We start from the raw sequence: 22,666 nt of genomic DNA, 5'->3' as shown, positions 1-22,666 counted from the left end.
TTCTTATCCATCAAATTGACTTAACAATAAATATACGGAGTATTATTATTATTATTTTTTTTATTTTGTGTTTTATTTAAAATCTTATGTATAAAATTTTATACATAAAATTTAGAATAATTGTAACATCACTCATTTACTCCAAATTGTCACCCACGTTTTGCAAAAAAGATGCTGACAAGTGAGTACAGAAGATAAAGGGATGAGTGAAACCAAAAATCAAAGCTCATTTTTCAACATGAATTTGGCTGGATACACTAATACATGGCCAATGGTCCCATCTCCCATGTGATCGAGGTCCTATTGCAATTCGCAACAGAGTTGTCACGAAATTGAGGGAGGTAATCCCACCACTTCTTCAACTTTCTAGGAATTAATTTCGAGATAGAGTTGTTCAGAAGTCACATCCCCTATTAAATCAATACGAATTTTTCTTTCGTACGTTATAGATAGAGTTGTTCAGAAGTCACATCCCCTATTAAATCAATACGAATTTTTCTTTCGTACGTTATTGCTACAAGTATGTATACAGAATACAAAATTTAGGTACAATACTTTTAAGTCTTATTTTTTAAATTTTCTTTTTAAGATTCAATTATGTAACTACTTAATTAAAAAATACACTTCTTTTCTATTAAAAAATTTTACATGATAAAATCTTAAAAAGAAAATTTAAAAAACAGAATCTAAGTACTATACATAAGTCTTACTTTTATATATATATATATATATATATATGTATGTATATGTATATACTTGTAGCAATAATGTACAAAAAAAATATCATATTGATTTAATAGAGGATGTGACTTCTAAACAACTATTATCTCGGAATTAATTACTTGAAAGTTGGAGAAGTGGTGGGATTACCTCCCTCAATTTCGTGACAACTTTGTTGCAAATTGCAATAGGACCTCGATCGCATGGGACCATTGTACTGTGGGTCAAATAATTCACAGGACAAATTGTGTGAGAAAGGCACCACAGGATGAAAATTTGTCGCCGCTTAAGAACATGTGGTAAGAAAAATGGGATTATGGCTATTAATTAACTATCAAGTGAGACCTAGAAAACTTTGTTTTGTTTGGAAAAAGACAAATGAACCTACGTTAGTGTTATTTCTCATGGAACCTATGTATGGTACAAGAAAAATTAGTACTATTTCTTCTCTAAATACTACATGGGTTACTATATAGTATTTTCTAATGAACTTTCTCTCTAGCTTATTCCGGGAGAGAACTGAGAAATTTATTTTAATTTAGTTGTTTTATTTGATAGATAAAAGTTTCTAAATTTGTTGTTCTCTTTCTCTATAACTCCCGATCTTTGAAAGGGTCAAAGTTTTCGAAGTTCTAATAGTCTTTGTATTACTACCTTCTCTGTCTCATCTGTAGCCTCAGAATTGATATCTGTACTCTTTAGCCTTAGACTTGATTCGTTTCTACTCTCTATATAAACAACCGTACTCTCTCTACACACACAGCAGAAAAACTTACGTATAGAAGCTGCAATTATTTTGTTGTGGATATCATCATCACGACAGTAATTTCCTCCATTGTTTCTTCAACATTTCATTGTAAACTTTCTTAGAGTTTTGCTTCCATGGTGGTCAAGGGTGAGTATGAACGTTCACTGGAGCACACTCCAACATGGGCTGTTGCGGTGGTCTGCTTTGTGTTGGTTGTTATTTCTCTCTTCATTGAACATATCATTCATATCATTGGAAAGGTAAGCCTATCTATTTATCTTAATATTCGTTTGGGTAACCTGCAGTTTCTTCTGTTTGTATTTTTTTTCCTTAATGAAAGATTCTTGCATTCCAATGTAGTGGCTAAAAAACAAACACAAGTTAACTCTCTACGAAGCACTTGAAAAAATCAAAACAGGTACGTAGCGATCATGATAAACTACCAAAAAGTGAATTTAATTATTTAACTATTATTCCAACAATCATAGTTTGATCTCTAGCATATCTTTTTTTTTTTTTTTTAAAAAAGGTTAAGTTTGTCCAAAGCCTAACACTTTTTCTTTGTTGGATATATATATTTTCCTTTTTCAGAGCTTATGATATTGGGATTCATATCCTTGTTCTTAATAGTGTTTCAAGCGCAAATTACTAATATATGTATACCCAAGAGTGTTGGAGCCACTTGGCACCCCTGTAAAGATGAGTACAAGGAAGAGACAGATTCCCAGGATAAAGGACGGAAACTACTACAACTTTTGGATTCTGGTTTCGGTTCACGAAGAATATTAGCTGCAAAAGAAATTGACAAATGCACAGAAGAGGTAAACTCAATGATTTTTTTTCTTTTTCTTTTTTATAATAATTTTAAAATAAGACTCTTTTTATTTTATGTTTCCAAATATGTTGGTATTCTGGTGTAGCTACTTAATTTAAATGAATTTATTCAATTTAATATTGTGGTACCACCAATGAATAGCCTTCAATTATTGGGGGAAGGAGTTATTGGAAACTTGGAATAGAATCAATGAATGTTCCCATCAAAAAAAGAAAAGAAAAGAAAAGAATCAATGAATGATATAACTTATAAGTAATAAGTAATAGTTAAATATCATAATAAATAAATAAATATTTGAATTTTTTTTTTTGTGATTTGTAATACATCAATTTGTAAAGTTTATAAAAGAAGCAGGGATGATGAATTTAGTGGATTGAAGCTTTTTTTGTTTGGCATTTTGGTAGGATAAAGTCGCATTGGTGTCTAATTATGGGATTCACCAGCTCCATATATTCATTTTTGTGTTAGCTGTTGTTCATGTGCTCTATTGCATCACCACCTTGGCTTTGGACAGAACTAAGGTACTTCTCTCATAATTATTTTCATATTTGTGAGAGGAATGATGTAGTCGTCAAATATATAGTAATAAATTGATCCCACACCACAATTGTACAAAATTTATAAATTTCTCTAGTTCTTTTGCTTCTTTGAATGTTCTCAAAATTCTTGCTTGGATCGCAGATGAGAAAATGGAAGGTTTGGGAGGAAGAAACAAAGAAACCTGAATATCAATACTATCATGGTAAGTCTCAAATATTGTCAAACGGGTCAACGTAGCAAAGTTTAATTTTATGGGGCGTACATTTAGTTTGAAAGCTACTCTACACTGCGACGCCTAACAAAAACAAACAAATTTCAAAGTTAAAAAAGAAATACACAAAAGTGGCTCACAAAGGGCCCCTTTGTTACCATTGTTTAAACAGCGGTTTTCAGTGTTTAAACAATATTACATGTATTATTACACATTTTTTCAAAATATTACATGTATTACATGTGTTTAATTTTTTCACTCACACGTATTTTCAAAAAATACAAATAACGTTTCTAGAAAAATATTACCAAACGGGTCCAAAGTCATCGAATTCTTGTATTTTAGTATAAAAATCAATGGATTCCTTTATAAATGACCTTTCAATAAGTGTATAATAACAATAAACTAAATGCCTGTTTTTGCTTAGCTTTTTGCTTCAATTTTTTCTCTTTAAAATTTAACCAAATTAGGCTAATTTTTATCTTTTTGTCATACATTTAGCATAAAAATTACCAAAAACTTTATATTTTGTCTCATACTTAGTAAATAAGCTACTGAAACTATGGAATACCAAACAAATATTAGGAATATTATAAATTTTATTACGGGCTTATAAACTAATGTGTCATTAATAATGATGGATGTTTGAATTACTTTTCTATGATTAGTAAAACATCAATTTGTAAAAATTATGTAGTAAAATTTATAATATTTCTAACACTACTCATAATTTTTATAATTTTTTTTTCATAATTATTGAGGTGGTATCTTGTTATTGGTGCTAATAATAGTGGTATTAATATATATATATATATATATATAAAGTGATGTTAGTACTTTTTTTTTTTTTTGAGGGGTAAGTTATGTTAGTACTTAGTAGTGTGTAAAAGTGATGTTATTATTGTTTTTTTTTCTCCTGAATAATGTTATTATGATCACTTTTATGAGCAAATTTTGTATGATAGCAACATTAATGTTTTATTTATTTATTATTATTTTTTTTGCTGATTGGATGGGTGGCTAGCTACTTTTAAGTAGTACATTATTATTATATTATGCAACTGCAATGTCAATTATTTATTTATTTATTTTTAATGAGATGCTATTTCTAGTTAAGGTTCGCTAAGTTATCTTATAAAAAAAAAAGTTCACTAGCTAGGTTGATTTTTTTTTTTTTTTGGTTTGCTTTTAATTTTTCTTTTTGATAGTGTGGTAAAAAGACATTCTCATGCACATGATGGGTGTGGTGTATACAATGATTAATGTGATGCAGACCCACAAAGGTTTAGGTTTACAAGGGACACATCATTTGGGTGAAGACATTTGAACTTCTGGAGCAAGTCAACAATTTCCCTTTGGATAGTAAGCAAGAATTAATTTCCAATAAAATTATAATGTTGAGGAATTAAGAAGTATTTTAATGATTTTTTTTTTTGGTTGAGGGATATGATTAAATTGTTAAATCAATTACTTTACATGTAAGCTAATAACTTTTAAGTTAACTATTAAATCAATTATTGGTTAAATTAATTAGTAGTGTTTTATGTTTAAGTGTCAAGAATTTAAGATGCAAAAAAAAAAAAAAAAAGATAAAGTTTGGCTTTAACAATACTTAATATATTTTTATTAGATGTGAATTTTGACAAATCTGCTATTAGATTACTTTTTTTCTCATAACCTTTATGCTTGCAAAATTTTCAGGAAATAAAAAATCAATAACTATTTTATCAACAGATGTTCAATTTCTTTTTTGGTAATATAAGATTATGCATAAAAAAAAGTTTATGAATCGAATAATAGATAACATCCAATTAAAATGAAATTTGACATGCTTGTTAAAACATAAAAAACTTGTAATCTAATTGTTAGATTTTTAACACAATTACTATTTGGAAAATTACGACGTTGGTTAATATTGTTAAATTAGCTTCTAATCCCTGCTCTTGTCCAATTCACACTTTTGTGCTCAAATTCTTAATAAAGTTGCTCTTTCTCCTCATTTCATTAGGTGTGTTTCTTCCGACAATTCTTTATGTCAGTTAACAAGGTTGATTACCTTACATTGAGACATGGATTTATCACTGTAAGTTTTAATATATGAACTAACACAATGTTCAAGCTTTTTATATCAAGTCAAGAAAGGTATATAAATTCATTTTGATAACTGGAGCTCCTATGTTACCTCTATGTGATTTACAGGCACATTTGGCACCAGAAAGTGAAACAAAATTTGATTTCCGAAAGTACATTAGCAGATCACTTGAAAAGGATTTTAAAGTTGTGGTGGGGATCAGGTTTGTGCTCAAACACTATAATTTTAAGGTGTTTGTTTCTTTGATTGATTTTCAATTATATTAGAATCTTAATCTTACTTCTCATGTGCAGTCCAATCATATGGTTCTTTGCGTTGTTATTCTTCCTGTCCAACACATATGGTAAGCTAAATTCTACTTCTTTGATATCAAACTGTGGTCAAATTTGGGTACAATTGTCTATTTGAAGTGTCGAAGTGTCACAATAGGATCTTACTATTTTAAATGAAATGTAGAGAGTCCATTTTATAATCAAGATTTTATTTTTTGGATTTGATACAGTATTATGTTATTTAAAATTTTAAAAATACACATTTTGTAATATTTAATTCAAATCATAAAGTGATCCATTTTAAATTGGGAGGTCATTTTGCTGTTTTGTGTCATTCTCTTTTCTTTAGTCCAAATTTAGCGTGGATTGTCTTGTGATTCTGATTAATAAGAAATGTTTCTATACAATGACAGGATGGCATTCTTATTTATGGCTACCATTTCTCCCATTGATTGTAAGCAACCAGAAACAAACTTGTACTCCTACACTCTCATTTTGGGCTGTTGGTTTAATGGAAGTCAATGTGGTTTGCTGTGAATTTTACAGATAATACTCCTGGTGGGGACAAAGCTACTAGTGATAATTACACAAATGGGGCTAAGAATTCAAGAGACAGGACATGTGGTTAGAGGTGAACCTGTGGTGCAGCCAGGTGATGACCTCTTCTGGTTTGGACGCCCCAAGTTCATTCTCTTTCTCATTCACTTGGTTCTTTTTCAGGTATCTCTCACTTACTTACATCAAGAAAATTATTAGCATGTTAATCTATAAGGAATCTAACATTAACCTCCTTTGCTTTTGGCCTCTCTATGTGATGACTTTTAATGGCAGAATGCATTTCAATTGGCCTTCTTTGCTTGGAGTACGGTAAGCATTTCCTTTCTACTCAATTATTCCATTATTTACAAGTACTAAATGATATCTGCACTACTATACACAAAGTTCCATGTGACATTTGCTTGGCTCAAAATCATATATCTGGTGCGATAAGTACATAAAATTTATTGAGTCACGAGCTGTACTGCTGATGATTTGTTGAGTACACCTTATGATTTGTGCATATATTGTACTGCAATACGTATAGGTGCATCAAATTTTTCATAACTGCTGATGTAACATCTTATAATTTGTGCAAAATAAAATTAGTGTCCACAATGGGTCCATTTGAAAATGATGTTGCTCTAATAATAACTTATTACCTTGAAATATTGTAAAAAAAATGTTGTGAAACATATTGAGTCCTTAAAATTTCTCAACCTTAATGTTTGTAGTCTAAGCAACATGATTGTGTTCTTTAAAACCATTTTTAGGACTTAGAATTTCGCTACAAGAGAACTATAAGCTGAGAGGGTTTTCTAACTTTCCTGTTACATATATATTTTCATCTCTTTCAGGTTCAGTTTGGCTTGAGTAATTGCTTCCATAGTCGCACTGAAGATATCGTCATCAGAATCTCAATGGGGTGAGTTTCATCACAAATACGCATGCATATAATTCTGTATGAGGGTGTCTCTGCAGTGATTTCACCTGGATGATTAAGGACTAGTGATTATTGATTGTCATTCAATTTAAGAATTGCTAATCTAAGTACAACACCGACATTTTTCCAGGGTCATCATACAAGTTGTATGTAGTTATGTGACTTTGCCTCTCTACGCTTTGGTGACTCAGGTGAGATATAGTATGTGTTTGAATCCGCGTAACGTCTACTACGTTTGTGTTTGCGTTTTCTGCTTCTTCTTCTTTTCTTTTTCTTTTTTTCGCGTTTTGCTTTAAGCCAGGGGACAATTATCACTGTTCACGTACTGTAGCAGTACTATTCAACACTGTTCATGAGACCACAACCACTTTATTCAGAAAAAAAAAAAATTAAAAATGAGTCTCACGGTACTATTTACACATTTAAAAATTATTTTGCTACAATGTTTTCAGTTTTCAGTATCAACAAAAATAAGTTGTATTCAAACGGATTCATAGTATATTACACCTATAGATCATATGGCTTGAAACGATACAAAACCAAGAGCAAAATTAGTTTATTCTAATTCAATGATAAAGATCATTGTTTTAGAATAAGGGATTTGGATTCGATCTTGACCTAGTGTTAAAGAGTAATAATTATGGATTGGACGCCATTGGTTCAAGTTATGTATATGAGCTAAGTAAAAGAGAGCCAAGTAAGAAAATTACCACCAATTTATAACCAACTTAATTATGATTTGTTTACCTGATTTTACAGATGGGATCTAGTATGAGTTCTACCATTTTTAATGATCAGCTGGCAGCAGGATTAAAAGATTGGCACCGCACAGCCAAAAAGAACGCTAAACATAGCAATCATACTGAGACTAAATCACCCATTTCAAGTACTCCCTCAACTCCCACACGTGGCACGTCCCCGGTTCACCTCTTGCACAACTATCACCATAGCAGCCATGATAGCTTGCATCCATCTCCAAGAAGGTCCCATGTCAGAAATGATCATCGGGACAATAATGAGAGGCACTCGAGTAGGCATTTGGAGCAAGAAAAGCCGGAAACTCAAGAGCCAAGCTCATTGCAGTTGCCATCAGCTCCACCAGATCATGCACAACATGAAATCAACATTAGTTCGTCTTTTGCCTTTAGGAAATGAGTAAGCCAATGTAGATTGGATCATAGGAGAATATCGCTTACTTATATATAACATGGTGTGCATGGTTAGAGCGAGCTCCTACAGACTAAACCAAGGTTTTGTATCTATAAATAGCATCACTTTTGTAAAGTACAACAATTCTGCATAATAGCATTTAGTTTAAATACGTCTTGAGAGCTTTGTTCCAAGAAAGTATTCTTGAAGAATTGATATTTTTTCATTCTCTTCAACACAACTTAGAGTTAACAACCTAATCTCTTTCTAAAACCTAGCCTAACCTTTAAACAGTTTGCATAAATATTGTTTTGTACATGCGAGATGTTGGTTCCTCAGCATGAGCACTTGTCAGGTCCCAAACCTGACGAGGGCCTGAGGCTTGAGGCAACAAACTATAATTGTCAGAGCTCTAATACAAAATATCCATTTATCTTTCCAGCAATAACAATAATTAAAATCTTCCAGCAAAAGAAAAGTTCAATCAATAATAAACTATTAATTTCTATAGAGTATATAGTCCAAGTTTCTCAAAGAAAAATTATATCAAATTCCAAATACAACATCCTCAAAAATGATTCTTAAAAAAAATAAAAAAAATAAAAAAAAAAATTTCCAAGAGTGACACAAGTGAAAGACACAAGAAATAGAACATGTTTCTTTCAAGATAATAATCTTTAAATTCACGAGTTCCAGTAATATATAAGGAGAAATTTGGAATTCAATAGAAAGAAAGGAGAAAATGTTTCTCAAATTTTATTAATAAAATTTTGAAATTAAAAAAAAATAACAATTGTTTATTGATTGGAGGCCAATTTAAAGCCTCTATAAACTTGATTGACAAGTACAAATATTCTAAAAAGATCATAATTGATACCCTACCATGATAAGTATGGATGAACTCCATCCTGTGTTAACCTGCCACATTCCACACCTATTACAATAATATAAAATCACATTTAAAACTACAATTGATCACACCAAATCAACAAGTCAATACTGAAAGCTCGGATTTGTGTTAAAACACAAGAATTTGTTCAAACCCCCAATAAAAAATTACAGCTAGATTACTTTTACTCTAACTTATATTAAGTGCGAAACAAGATTACATAAGCACAATCAACTAATAACTACTCTAGTGTACAAACATGAACAATAAGCAATAAATGTAAAGCACAAGAGTAAGAGAAGAGAAATGCAAATACAAGATAACACCAAGACGTGTTATCAAAGAAGAAACTGAAGAACTCAGCAAAAAACTTCTTTGTGACCCTCCAAGTCGAAATCGATCCACTAGAGAATAAAGTTGGAGTACACAAATAATAAAAGACCCTCCAAGCCTAGTCTACCCAATGTACTTGAGCCCTCCAAACTCCTGCTACCAACGGACTTCTCGGAGTCATGTCTTCTCTAGCTTTCTGGATCCCGCAATATGCCCAATTGCACCACCAAGCCTCATCGACTTTTTTTAGCAAATCCCTAAAACTTCCCAAGCTTCAAAACACTCTAAAAATGTGTGGGTTATGTTTGCGTACAAATCTCCTCTCAAGGTATGGCAATAGGAGAGGGAAGGAGAAGAGACTGCAATGATTTCTCACTAAGAATGAGTAGCTCTCTATCTCTCTCAAAGATGGGTGTGTTGTGTTGTAAAAAACCTATCTAGGGTTTTTCTCTTTGAATAGCCTTTTTTTTTTTTTTTTTTGGGTGGGTAATGAGAGTATATATGGTATGGATGAAGGGTAAAAAAGTCACACTTAAAATCCTCTAAGCAAAGAGTTTCGTGGGTACCTCGCAAGATGGCCTTTCTCGTGAAGTACTTGCGAAATGAAGCCTAACACTTGACTCTTCAACTTCCAGCATGTGCTTCTCATGTGCCCTTTTCGCGGGAACCTTTACTCGCAAACTTCTTACGAGCTAGTCGCGAAATTGCACTAATCTTCATTTCATACTTGATTCTTCACCAACTTAATACTAAACTCAATACAATAAATTCCACAAAATACAAGGAAATAAAATAATGCAATTACAATACTTTTTGTCATGGAATAAAGCCAACATAAAACATAGTTGTAAATCATAACTTTACAAATAATATAAATCAAATTATTTAACAAGACAATTTTTTTTTTTAAATTATAATATCCAAAAATTTTAATACTTAATAATATAAGATAGTAGGACTCTAGGGGGGTGTTTTGAAATAAAAATAAAATAAATTGTATTTTTTGCAAATATATGCGGGGCGCGGCTAGGCAATTTAAACCCATCATTGCTTTGTCTCTAAATGAGGGGCAAAAATCTCACCCTATCTCCGGCCCACCTCAACACCTTTGTGGGGTGGAAAATATTTGTGTGGGGCAGAATAGATTGGGGTGGGATAGAACAAAATTTTCATCCCTAGATTCCCTACGTTGAGAAGGACTCTTAGTTGATTAAAAAGGCATTAAAGACACCCAAAGTCAAGAAAATACCAATTCTATATCTAAAATTTAGATATATACTTGAAAATATCAAATTAATAAAGAACAAAAATTATACCATACATGTTTTGTCGTACATGCACTTGAGGTCTCCAAGCCTTTTTCTTGCCGACTTCTTTTGTATAATGATGGATTGTACTTCAATCAAAGATCATATTCATATTTCCATTAGTTTTTACTTGACATTGGTGGAGAATTTAATGCGTAAAGCAGGTTAGTTGAAGTAGATGGAGGTTGGGAAATAAATAAATTTTTTGGTGTGTTGCTTCTTACGCGGCGTACATATTATTGACAAGTATGCTGTCCATCGGAACCGTACCTGACCAACTCGAGGCAAACCGTTCGATCCGTACCCAAAACCGATTGACCCGACGCCGGTGACGGTCTGCAACGAGCCTCAACCTCCAGAAACTGAGACCGACGAGTTGGTTGACGGGTCTGCTCTTCAAAATCCGATTCCAAACAATCCGACCGCCTATATATTGGAAACACTCACCAATTTTCTCAGGTATGTGGATTTCCGATCATTTCTTGACAGATCCGTACCCAATATCTGAGTCACTCGAACTGACTCATCTTATGGTCGGCGGTGGGTTTGGATGTTGGAGACCCAACGTGGTCGGGTCGATTCCGGAGTTGGCACATACCCGACTTGGACCGACCCATGAACAAGTCTATTAACGAGTGGTCATGGATTGGGTCAAACACTACTACTAGTTGGTAAAATGACTTAAGAGTTAAGGGGGCCCCTAAGTCCCTTTACCATTAATGCTAGAAATTAATGACTTAAGAGTTAAGGGGCCCCTTAGAAGTCCCTTTACCATTAATGCTACATTTACAAGTTACTAATTGTTATCAAATTATCAATATGATTAGCCTATTAGGGACATGCACGATTTGGTGTGGCTAGGTATTCAGTGATTGTGAAACAAAAGTAAGTTTTTCAAGTCACATAGTCAGAAGTTGGGTACTAATTTATGGCACATATATACTTGTTTATTATATCTTTATTTCAAAGCACACCTCTTGTGATATCTTATTATTCACGTTGTTAGGACATATATGAATCATGTTAGGAACACATATTAATGTAGAATTGGTAAATCTTTTGACAAAATGCACTTTACTTGTAATTTGGTAGATCTAGGATGTGTTTAATGCTTCAAGGAATAAGAGTTCAAGTCCAAGTGTTAAAGCCATGCAAGTTTGTCCAGGAAACAAGTGAAGAAGTGTTAGATTTTAAAGCCTAACAGATAGCATCTATCGAGATTTAAAAGGCAGTTTAATCCGATGCTCGACAGCTGCTCGATAGATACCCTATCTATCGAGATTTATGAAAATCTGATTTACAGTTCTATTTTTCATCCAATCCATGTATACATATTTGGGCTTTCTTTTCTTACAACCCTAAACATATATAAGGATTATTTTAAGGGCTATCACAGCTGATGCAAGTGAGTATAACTTGATGCAAAGGTTTTTTCACAAGCAGATTGTGACCTAAGACAATTTGCCTTAGTTTATCTTTCTCTTCAAGAAGCTATTGTGTTTATACGCCGTAGGGTTTTGTAATCAAGGAGTTTTTTTTATCTTCATTGTGTGGATGAAGTGAAGAATTTTGCAACCAATATCTTTCTCAAGTGGTGTGTAAGTCGCGTACTAGGATCCACGCATCGATTGGTTAGTCACGTACTGGGAACCATGCATTAAAAGGAGAGATTGGCACTACAGAACAAGTCCAATTAGATATCGGGATAAGGGTTCAACTGTAGATTGGTATAAGGTACTAGGATTCCTTATAACCGATTGTTGTGATAATAGTAGATTCTTGGGAGTGGTGACCTTAAAATCACCCAGTGGGATTTTTGCCGTTTAGATTTTCCTTATTCGTAAACAAATCATCGTGTCAATTTATTTTTCGCTGCATATTAACTTATTTAGTGAATTGTTTGTGCTACCATGCTTGTTGCATGTTAATTGGATTAATTAATTAACTTGGCTAATTAATTGGTTAATTCATCACAAGGGGTCAATACATTCTTGGCCTATCACACGCGATACTTTTTGTTAATGATTGGTTTTGGAGATAATTATAATATGTTGTTAACTTCGTAATTTAAACATTTTTCCTCTTAGACCCTTAAACACTTTGTACATGAGGAGGTACCAATTCAACTATAAAGTCTTTTGCTTTTGTTAATGATTTAAATAGGAGAGTAGATAAAAACAATTTAATGAAATAAGTGGATACCACATGGGATGGATTAGAAAAATTAGAAACTAATGGTATCAATAAAAACTATATCAAACTATAGCGTCTATACGTGTGTATTTTAGAAAATTATAAAGTATTTTTGAAGTACAATTGATACGGAATTTCCTTCAAAAAAAAAAACTGATATGGTATTCACTACAAAAAAAGGGGTCTAAAGCTGCGTTTGAAAAACGCAGCTTAAGACCCCAAAAACGCGGCTATAGGCTTTTAGCCGCGTTTCCTATGGCCGCGTTTATAAACGCGGCCTAAAGTCCGCAGCTCAAAGCCTATAGCTGCGTTTTTTGAAACCGCGGCTAAAACCATACCTATAGCCGCGTTTTTGGAAACGCAGCAGTAGACCCCAACCTATAGCCGCGTTTATTAGAAACGCGGCTCCAGGACAGCTTTGAGCTGCGGTTATCAACGCGGCTATAGGTTGCTTCAAGCAGCTGAGTAAGAGTCTATAGCTGCGTTTTAAGAAACGCGGCTATAGGTTTTTTTTTTTTTTTAAATATTTTTTCCCCTGCTTTCTCAACTTCCTGCTATACACACAACTCCCTGCTATAGACCCACTCTTACTTTCCTCTGCCAAACAGCTATCAAATCCCCTTCTACTTCCTAACACAACCCCATAACCCTTTCTTCAACAACTCTAAATCTTATTTCCACAAATCCTACTACTCTTTAATCCACCACAATTACAAGAAGACAAATTCCTCAATTTGTCCTATGTCACTGCATCATCAATCAAGCATGAGAACAATTAGTGTGTGTGTGTGTACACATCATTCCCCCCCCCCCCCCCCCCCTCTCTCTCTTTATTTTCTCATGTATACCATACAGATGAAAGAAATAAAAAAATGAGGCCCAAACTTCAAACAAGTGATGAAGTAGTTTCAGCAGCATAACCCATGATAGTAGCCAACAGAAGCACCATTATACTCTTCAACCATGAGATCAAGGATATGAGCCAGGGGCAAGAAAGAAAGATACACATCATCTTCATTCATCTATCCACAGATAAAAATTGCATTTTGTTAAATGGAATGTTGATACTTCAAGTTTAATAATGAATACACAACATATCACATGGTTTTAGTTGATAGGGGAGAAACATACAGCATGAAACATAGATTTTGCACAACAAAAGTCCTTATCTATGTAGTTGGGACTCATGCAAAGGAAAAGAGTAACCAGAATTTCATATAGCTTAGGAAGATGTCATGGAGATTAATTAAACAACAAGAGAAGAGATATGTAGAAAAAACCTATCAGCTATTCAAGAACCATTTTTACCTTGTCTTCAAATTGTGCCATAAATAGATCCATCCGTCTTATAAAAGAGGCAATGTTCTCATGTGTTAACACAACACCTTTAGGATCTCCACTCGTGCCACTTGTGTACATAATTGTGCAAATGTGGAAAGACTGAGGTGGACAAATCTGACGGGGTTTCTTTTCCCTGATGAACAATAAAATCTTAAGATCAACCAAAACAGAAGAAAGCATGCAAATTGACAGTAATATGTTGTCAGTGAGAATGAGACATTTTAAAGTTAGTTAACCTAAGCTTTGGTGAGAAGTAACCCATATATCTTACAAATTTTTGGGGGGAAAATGAATCCACTTTTTATGCAAAATGGATATATGGGACATGACAACACATAGCATGAATTCCACTTACATTTGCATATAAGATGGGCCCAAACACACAATGCTCACATTGCTGTCAGAGAGATCCATAGCATAGATTTATTTAACATCTTCAACTAGAGATATACTAAGACAAATTCCAGGAAGATAGAAAATAGCGTCAAAACATATAGAGCAGAGCACAATGAATCGCAAATACTAGTTCTAATCTAGTAGAAGATGTACAAGTACTCTTTTCTCTTTAAGGAAAAGTTACTACTGAAGAGAAAGAAAACACATGTTCTATGTTTATTTACATTGAACGCAGATTAGTTTATTGAACAAAATATTCAATCAAGACAATGGGAAACTGACCATATGAAAGAACTCATTCCATGAATATGGTTTTATCCTAATTTCAGTTGCCTTATTCTTCTCTTCCTCTGTTAAGGAAGTGAAGCACACCATAACTGCAACCACAACCAAACTCAGTAGAAAGCCTTAACATGGAGCAGACTGCAGTTATTTAATCATTCTTACTTTTCAGTTGTTGAGCAGATTTACAATCAGGATTTAGTAGATGCAAACACAAGAACATTTGTCCAATCAAAACATCCATTGCTTTTGAAATGTGAGCTTATGTGATTAAGCATATCATTTTATCACAAAGCAAATTTTTTTAAAGTTCTTACTTCTTTCACTTTTTTATCCTGGACAAAAACAAAATCAACCTCTGCATGATCGAGAATAAAATTGATAGCACCTGGCCCTGCATCCAACACAACCCTTAAGTATTTAATTAAATTTCCAAAAATTATATGTAGAAAAAAAGCCTCAAATCGATGAAATGTTTCAAAAATGAAACTTGAGAATAGAAATTAGCTACTGAAAAATACAAGACTGAATCAGGAATTAGAAAATCCATGACAAAGTGTACTAGCAAGCAATGTACAACCAGGCAGGAAAGCCAATGATTCTAGAGGGTCAACATATGAGAGTCAATCAAATTGGCTCAATTTTAATAAAATCTTAATATGATGCTTTCATTTGGACCAGAAACTGAAACAAAAATAAAATAAGACACATTTCAAAATTAACCCTGGCCGTCAAACGTGGTTTAGGAGGAAAAAAAAGAAGAAGCAATATAGCAGAAGTTGTTTTCACCTTTATGGCCTGGCTCACATAATTTAACATATTTACTAAGAAATATAGCAGAAGTTGAATCATGTGTGATATGCAACACATCCTTGGCTTTTGTTATGACTGAAAACAAATCATTTATGAACAGAAATACCTGAAAACATCCCAAGCTGTACTAATATTGGGATCAGGTGGAGGAAACTCATTCTTGGAGAGTAAATTACAATACACGGGACCAACTGCTGGCTTCTCATCTAGGCCTTCCCTTCCCTCTTCAACCTTAGCTGAAAAAATCTTCATTTTTTTCCAAATTGTGAAACCTGGACAAGAGAAGCATTAGCACATAGACTTATAGATTCAAAAGTCTAGAAAATTTATGGCACCACTAAATCATTTAGGCAACGGTCAATAAATAGCATACGGAAATGGTTAGAAACATGATTTTCTATTGGTCCAGATATGGGGAAATGGAATTGAATTTAAAAAGAAGAAAAGAAAGGCATGGTTGTTAATGAGTTAGTTGTAACAGATGGAAAGTAATGGTGTTTGATGCATCTGTACTTTGCATTTATGACAATATATTATACTAAACCAAACACTACAAAATTTCACAATATACATATGCTTGTCTTTCCATTTGGACAAACAAACAAACAACTCAAGCAAAACACAAGAAATGAATGAAAGTGTTAACTTGGCCGTGTTATGGCTTTTCCTACAACCTAAAATTCTACAAGTTCCTCCACAAATTCATTGAGAACTTGACATGTCTGTATATGACCATGACCATGACCATATTATATCATTGATTACTATATTTTCAATTTGTTTCCTTTTGAATCAAATTTAAAATGCCCACCAATCAACCGTGCATTGCAACTAAAACCAATTATTTCCTTCTGTCAAATTTATTTCCCCAACAACCATCCTAATCCTTCTTAAAAAAAAACAACCAACCATTATAATTTTAAAACCAATTTAATTATTAGGCCAATTTAATAGAGGCGCTACATTCATATTTAATGGCCAATACCAACACCTAAAGGGATGTATGTTATTTATTTTTATTTTTTGATTTCCTTAAATTATTGTTTCATCAACATCCTGCTGTCAAAAGGTGAGGTCCACCTCAAGAGAGAAGTGCTATTGAAGAGTTGAAGAAGTACTACAATTACCTAATATCAATTAATGTGATGCAGAACGATGCATTTTCAAGAGTGTGTGGAGAAGAAAAGGACAACAAGTACAGGTATGTGAGAGTAGTAATAGTTCCCAACTCCTTTGGTAAGGGATTCACAAGAACAGAGCTGCATATCACTTGCTGGTTAATTTAAGATTAAAGCAAATAAATAAAAAATTTATAAATATAATTTTACAAAGCTCACATAAAAGTTAATTGTGTTGAAGCCCATTCCAGTGTTATTGTTCAATTGAGATAGTTAAACGCAAAATATTGACCACAATGTCATGTTTGGAGCAACATTTTGAAAGTGAGGATGCGAGATTGTAGTTGGTGGCTCTATAAATGGTCAAAACAAAGCTATCTAAATAGCTTCAACTGTATTTCTTTTAAGGTCTTTACCAAGTGTATATCTTTCAAGTGTATTTTTTCAGTGTACAGCCTCAGTGAAAAAAATTCAACAAATAGCTACAAGAACTGTTTACACACACATAGGGTCTTGAAGGATATGAACCAAAAGCTTATAACAATTCACATGCTCTATTTATGTATATCAGTTCTTAGAAGCATTTCATCAAACACATAATTTGCATTACAAAACCACAAACGAAAATAGAAATAGAAAATAAAGACAAACTCAAAACAAATCATTGAAAATACTATGAAACAAAACCCACAAATGAATCCCAAAAAAAAACCCACACACAAATCAGAGGAAACCCAAACAAACCCACAAAAAAAAGACAAAATGAAACCCACAGAAAACCCCAAAGCCTTTATGATTCAGATTTAGTAGAAATAGAGAAATAGAGAGGATAAAGAGGAAGAAAAGAGTTGAGAGAGACAAACCTTGCTGCCTTAAAGAGAGAAAGAAGCACTAGTATTGACTACTGATCAGAACAGAGGAAGAGAGTGCGTGACAGTTAATTTCTGAGAACAACAACAACAACAACAAAGCCTTAGCTACTTCTACTAAAATAAGATTAACAACAACAATAACAAAAAATTAAATATGTATATAAACAGACCCAAAAACTCAAAAGGAGGAAACCTTACCTTCTCGACGATCCCTTCAAGATTTGGGAGGAAAGGATATCGGTCAGAGCAAGACGGCGTCGATCGAGCTGCGTGGCACAGAGCACGGCGGCGAGATTAGGGATCGAGAGCTAGAGAGTGAGCTGAGAGGTTTTTTCAGAAAATATAGGGTTTTTTTTCGTTGTTGTGTTGAACTGAGGGTTTTTTTTTTTTTTTTTTTTTTAATTTATAACAAACCCAGAGCTGCGTTTTATAAAACGCAGCTCTGTATGCGTTTAAGCTGCGTTTAATGAAACGCAGCTTCACTACACGTTTAAGCCGCGTTTAATAAACGCCGCTTGGGGATATATTGAAAAAAAAAATAAAAAAAATTCCGCGAACAGGTATGTAGCCGCGTTTTTAAAAACGCGGCTTCAGCCCTAGCCCCAAAAACGCGGCTTCAACAGAATAAAACGCGGCTTCAGGGCTGGCCTATAGCCGTGTTTAGTAAACGCGGCTATAGCTCATGGTGGAGCCGCGTTTTTCATAAATGCGGCTCAAAGTCTGGTTTTTTAGCCGCGTTTTTGTAAAACGCGGCTAAAAAACGCAGCTTAAAGTCGCGTTTTTTGTAGTGATTCCAAACTTTTTTCTTTTTTTTAAAAAAATACTAAGTATTTTGAACACACACATAGGAGGAAATGGGAGAAAGTTTTAAAAAAACTGACAGTAGTGTATATTCAAAATGACCTAACTCTTGGATACACAGTATAGATTTTAAATCTCTTTAACTCACATTCATTTTTTAATATGAGATTAATCCACTGTTTTTTCTTTTGAGAATAAAAAATTAATTACCCTTCGAATAATTAATTTTTTCACATTAATTATTGAGTTTATATCATATTTTTGTATTATTTAATTTGTATTTATTGGTTTGAAATACCACATCACTGTATGTTGGAATCACCTAGTAATTGCTTGTGTATTTTTATCATTTTTATATTTTGGGTCTTTTAACTTTCCATACCAAATTAACTGTGCAAGCCATTTATATACATTAAACATATAGATAAACAGTTATACATGAATTAGCCTTTAGATTATAAGGACGATGATCTATCAAATCGCTACTACTTGTGAATTTGTGATATTATGATTGGAAGTGGTTCATGGCTTCTACGGCTAGACTGCTAGAGGGCAATACCATTATTATAATAGCGAACCACGTAAGGAGGATAAGTATTACATCGAGTCCAATGACACAGTAAATTTTATATTTTTTTTTTTTCACAATTATTAAGATGTATAAATTGTGATTGACATATAATAAAAATGACGTTTATGATAATCTCATTTAAAAATGACATGACACATTACTCTCAATTTATCATCTCAACATGTTGTGAAAATTATTACTTATATAACATTGTCCTAAATATTATTGGCGTTTTTATAAAAAAGCTGAGTCATCCTGGCATTACCTGGGTCCCCTTTAAAGAGGATAAAAAAAATCATAGTCAAATTGTCACGACCAATTTGCATTTGCCCTTAACAATACAACAGCCTTTAATGACCATCCATGGTGGGGATGAGGAGAGCCGGTTAATGTGACCAACACAGGGAATTAACATATTTACCTATTATTTTTCTTCACCAATCACACTATGTCATGTTACAGTTGTGAAAATTTTGTGGTCCTAAACTTTTTCTAAATCAAATAAAGAAAAATTACAAAATTGAAGCAAGCCAGTTGCATTGAATGTTCTATTCGTGGCCCCCAGAAATTTTTACAATCATGACCAATTTTCATTAGTTTTATAGCCCTATGAAAACATCAAACTGACTTTTAAACCCAAACCAACAATTAAGTTATGGCTACAGAAGTTTCACATTTAAGTCCGTGTATGGTAATGTGGCATTTTCTTAATCTTGATGGAGTCAAATAGAAATGCCTTTTTTCCTTTTCCTTCAAATTTGTGTTCCAAAGTCCAGTTATATTAAATTCTCATACACATATTTTGCAATGGAGTAAGTATTGTATGAGACGGTCTCTTAAGATCTATGTCTCAATGAATTGTGAGTCTCACGCATGTAGAACCCACATATCTATGAGACTCACGTGTCATTGAAACATAGGTCTCATAAGATCATCTCATACAAGAATTTTCCTTTGCAATGATGGTAAGTGAACTTAACAACACAAACTCAATTAAGTATAAGGTAGTATATATTAAATAAGATTTTTAGCCTTATTAGTCTTTGTTTTCAGAGTTATTACTTGTTAGTCTTTTGTAGCTTACTTGGGCAAAAGAATTTAAAATTTTAATGTGATCCACAGTGAGGAAAATAGTTGTTTTCCATAGTGTAGGTCATCATTTCTAAATAAAGCCCCATCCACGTCATTCATAAGCAGTAATAGAAAGGGAAAAAAAAAATATATATATATATATATATATATATAATTACAATTAGACTTTTAAACCCAAACCCACAATTTATGACTACAAAAATGCCATACAATCAGTCAATAACATAGTTTTGTTATTGCTGTAGCATGGAGTCTAATTTAATTTGATGTCTTTAATTTTCCCTTCAAATTTTGGCTTGAAAATCAAAGTCTATATATATATATATATATATATAAAATTACAATTAGACTTTTAAACCCAAACCCACAATTTATGGCTACAAAAATGCCATACAATCAGTCAATAACATAGTTTTGTTATTGCTGTAGCATGGAGTCTAATTTAATTTGATGTCTTTAATTTTCCCTTCAAATTTTGGTTTGAAAATCAAAGTCAAAACTAATGAAACACCCTTTGAACCAAGATTGCCAAAAATAACATGATCAAATAAAAAAATGATTGCCAAAAAAAAAAAGACTTTCCCATTTCGTCTACAGCATTTCAATATCAAGAACAAGTCTATGCGCGTTTGGCATGGCCATCAATGTCGTTTAGCAATATTAATGAAGTCTTTTGACCCTTTTTATTTTTTATTTTTTTATTTTATGTTTTATAAATTCAATAGAGGGAATAAGGGGATTTCAACTATGAGCGTCTCGTCAAAAATACTAATTACTAAGCCAACTAATTTAACTACAAAACTCTTAATTTTTTTAAAAGAAAATCATTTTATATGCTATATTGATATGTCCCAAAATTTTGAAACCTGAATAATGTTGGCATAGCATCAGTTTGGAAATTGAAACAATCTCTGTCTCTCAAGTATCTTTAATCATTGATTAGTCTTTGATGAGTGATGACTAATAGTCCTGATCATATTACTTTCATCCACAGAGAAAGCAATGGATGAAGACCACACCAGGCTTCGCCTCACCCCTGGTGACCACCTGGCGAGGACGAGGCCATTATCACACGATCAATGACGAAGCGTTACGAGAGCACTAATGAGCCTCCATACTGTTGACAAGATATCTCCTCATTAACGCTCCTCAAGGACGTTACATATTCAGGAATAATGTCACCATTAAGACGGATCCAATGGCTGGAAGAAAGAAGGAAGCACCTATATATACCCATTCATAAGACCTGAAGAAGGTACACAAACTCTAAATTCACAATGATTGATATTTTGCTATTGTTATTCCTATTTTAGCCATTCTAACTTTAGCATCGAAGGTTCTGTGGCAGGCACCACACCAATGACCCATTTTTCTTTCTTTCACACTCTATTTCTTCAAGGTCGGGTTGACATAGGACGACTCCATTCTGGATGAGTGATCTGGTTGAAAATCTCGAGCATCATCAGTTTGGCGCCGTTTGTGGGGATGACTACTCTTCAGCACCTAGTTCAAGGGTACTATTCCATTCAACTCACAGGTTCAGATGGAATCCAATGTTAGCCAAGATCCTATTGCATTAGCCCTACAAATCCAGTCACTCACAACCATTGTGGAAGAACTTACTAGGCAAAACTAGGAGATGAGGCAGCGGTTGCAACAAGAAGATAATCGCATGGAAATCAACAGAGACGACGATGGAGACAGTCATAGGAGATAGACCAGCACTCCAGAAGAGGCAAACTCAGATCTTCTCAAGGAGATGAGAAAGGAGATGGAGGAGTTAAGAAACGCTATCAAGGGAAAGACGGATCAAAGTTTGGACAAAATAGTCAGAAAGATAGACTCACCTTTCACCTTAGCAGTTCAAGAATGCCCGATGCCCTCCAAGTTCCGTCTACCCCAGCTCAAGCCCTTTGACGAACTAAAAGACCCATTGGATCACCTCAATACATTCAAGACGATGTTGGGTCTTCAACAACCCCTTGACGAGATTCTGTGCCACTCTTGCCCCACTACCCTCAAAGGGGCAGCCAGGGAATGGCTCACCAAATTGCCAAGGTCATCTATTGATAACTTCGAGTAGCTAAGCAGCTCCTTCCTTCGTCATTTTGTCAGCAAGCAACGTCCAAAAAGGTCCAAAAAGACCAACTGACCATTTGCTCACCATCAAGCAAGGAGAAAAAGAAACTTTGAGGTCCTATGTAACGCACTTCACCCGAGGAATTCTGGAGGTGGATAAAGCAGACGATAAGGTACAACTTATGACCTTTAAGGCTGGATTAAAGTCTAGAGAATTTGTGGTCTCTCTGGCGAAAAATCCCCTCAAGATGATGGCAGAGATTCTTTTGAAGGCACAGAAGTACATGAACGCTGAGGACGCCTTGGCAGTTAAAGAGGGAGTAGAGAAACCCAAGGAGAAGAAGAAAGAAAAAGAAAATGACTGAAGAGGATGAAAAAGGGATCGAGCAGACTGGCAGAATGTCGAAGGAAATAGACGAAGAGATGACAAAAATCCTCGACCATTGAAATTCACGCCTTTAGTGATGCCCATTGACCAGATTTTGACGGAGATTAAGGACAAACAGTATCTTAAATAGCCCAGGCCACTCCA

At 33.7% G+C, this 22,666-nt stretch overlaps 1 protein-coding gene and 1 pseudogene across 6 annotated transcripts; one reads left to right on the top strand and one right to left on the bottom strand.

The window, feature by feature from the left end:
* Positions 1-1,294: 1,294 nt before the first annotated feature.
* LOC115955920 lies at positions 1,295-8,259 on the top strand (annotated as a pseudogene). Its single transcript, XR_004084225.1, has 15 exons — positions 1,295-1,728; positions 1,829-1,886; positions 2,060-2,289; positions 2,708-2,824; positions 2,985-3,045; positions 4,328-4,416; positions 5,063-5,137; positions 5,254-5,348; positions 5,440-5,489; positions 5,832-5,872; positions 5,965-6,138; positions 6,250-6,285; positions 6,813-6,880; positions 7,029-7,089; positions 7,658-8,259. The product of XR_004084225.1 is annotated as an MLO-like protein 6 (transcript).
* Positions 8,260-13,596: 5,337 nt separating this feature from the next.
* Positions 13,597-16,129, bottom strand: LOC115955183 (long chain acyl-CoA synthetase 1-like). Of its 5 annotated transcripts, none has more exons than XR_004084062.1 (4): positions 15,708-16,129; positions 14,466-15,182; positions 14,078-14,243; positions 13,597-13,791 (listed from the first exon to the last, which is right to left on the bottom strand). XR_004084062.1 is itself a non-coding variant. In XM_031073239.1 (4 exons), exons 1-4 carry the CDS (start codon positions 15,851-15,853, stop codon positions 13,678-13,680), a joined length of 429 nt encoding a protein of 142 aa, XP_030929099.1. In that variant the 5' UTR covers positions 15,854-16,129; the 3' UTR covers positions 13,597-13,677. The 5 variants fall into 5 exon arrangements, 2 of the variants coding, with proteins under 2 accessions (XP_030929099.1, XP_030929100.1); XR_004084063.1 differs by having other exon boundaries at positions 15,106-15,182; positions 15,708-16,128; XM_031073239.1 differs by having other exon boundaries at positions 14,078-14,237; positions 15,115-15,123.
* Positions 16,130-22,666: the final 6,537 nt, after the last annotated feature.

This window comes from Quercus lobata, chromosome 8, assembly GCF_001633185.2.
Source record: "Quercus lobata isolate SW786 chromosome 8, ValleyOak3.0 Primary Assembly, whole genome shotgun sequence".
Lineage (NCBI taxonomy): Eukaryota > Viridiplantae > Streptophyta > Magnoliopsida > Fagales > Fagaceae > Quercus > Quercus lobata.
The sequence above is the reverse complement of the archived record's forward strand: the minus strand, read 5'-3'. Positions and strand labels throughout refer to the sequence as shown.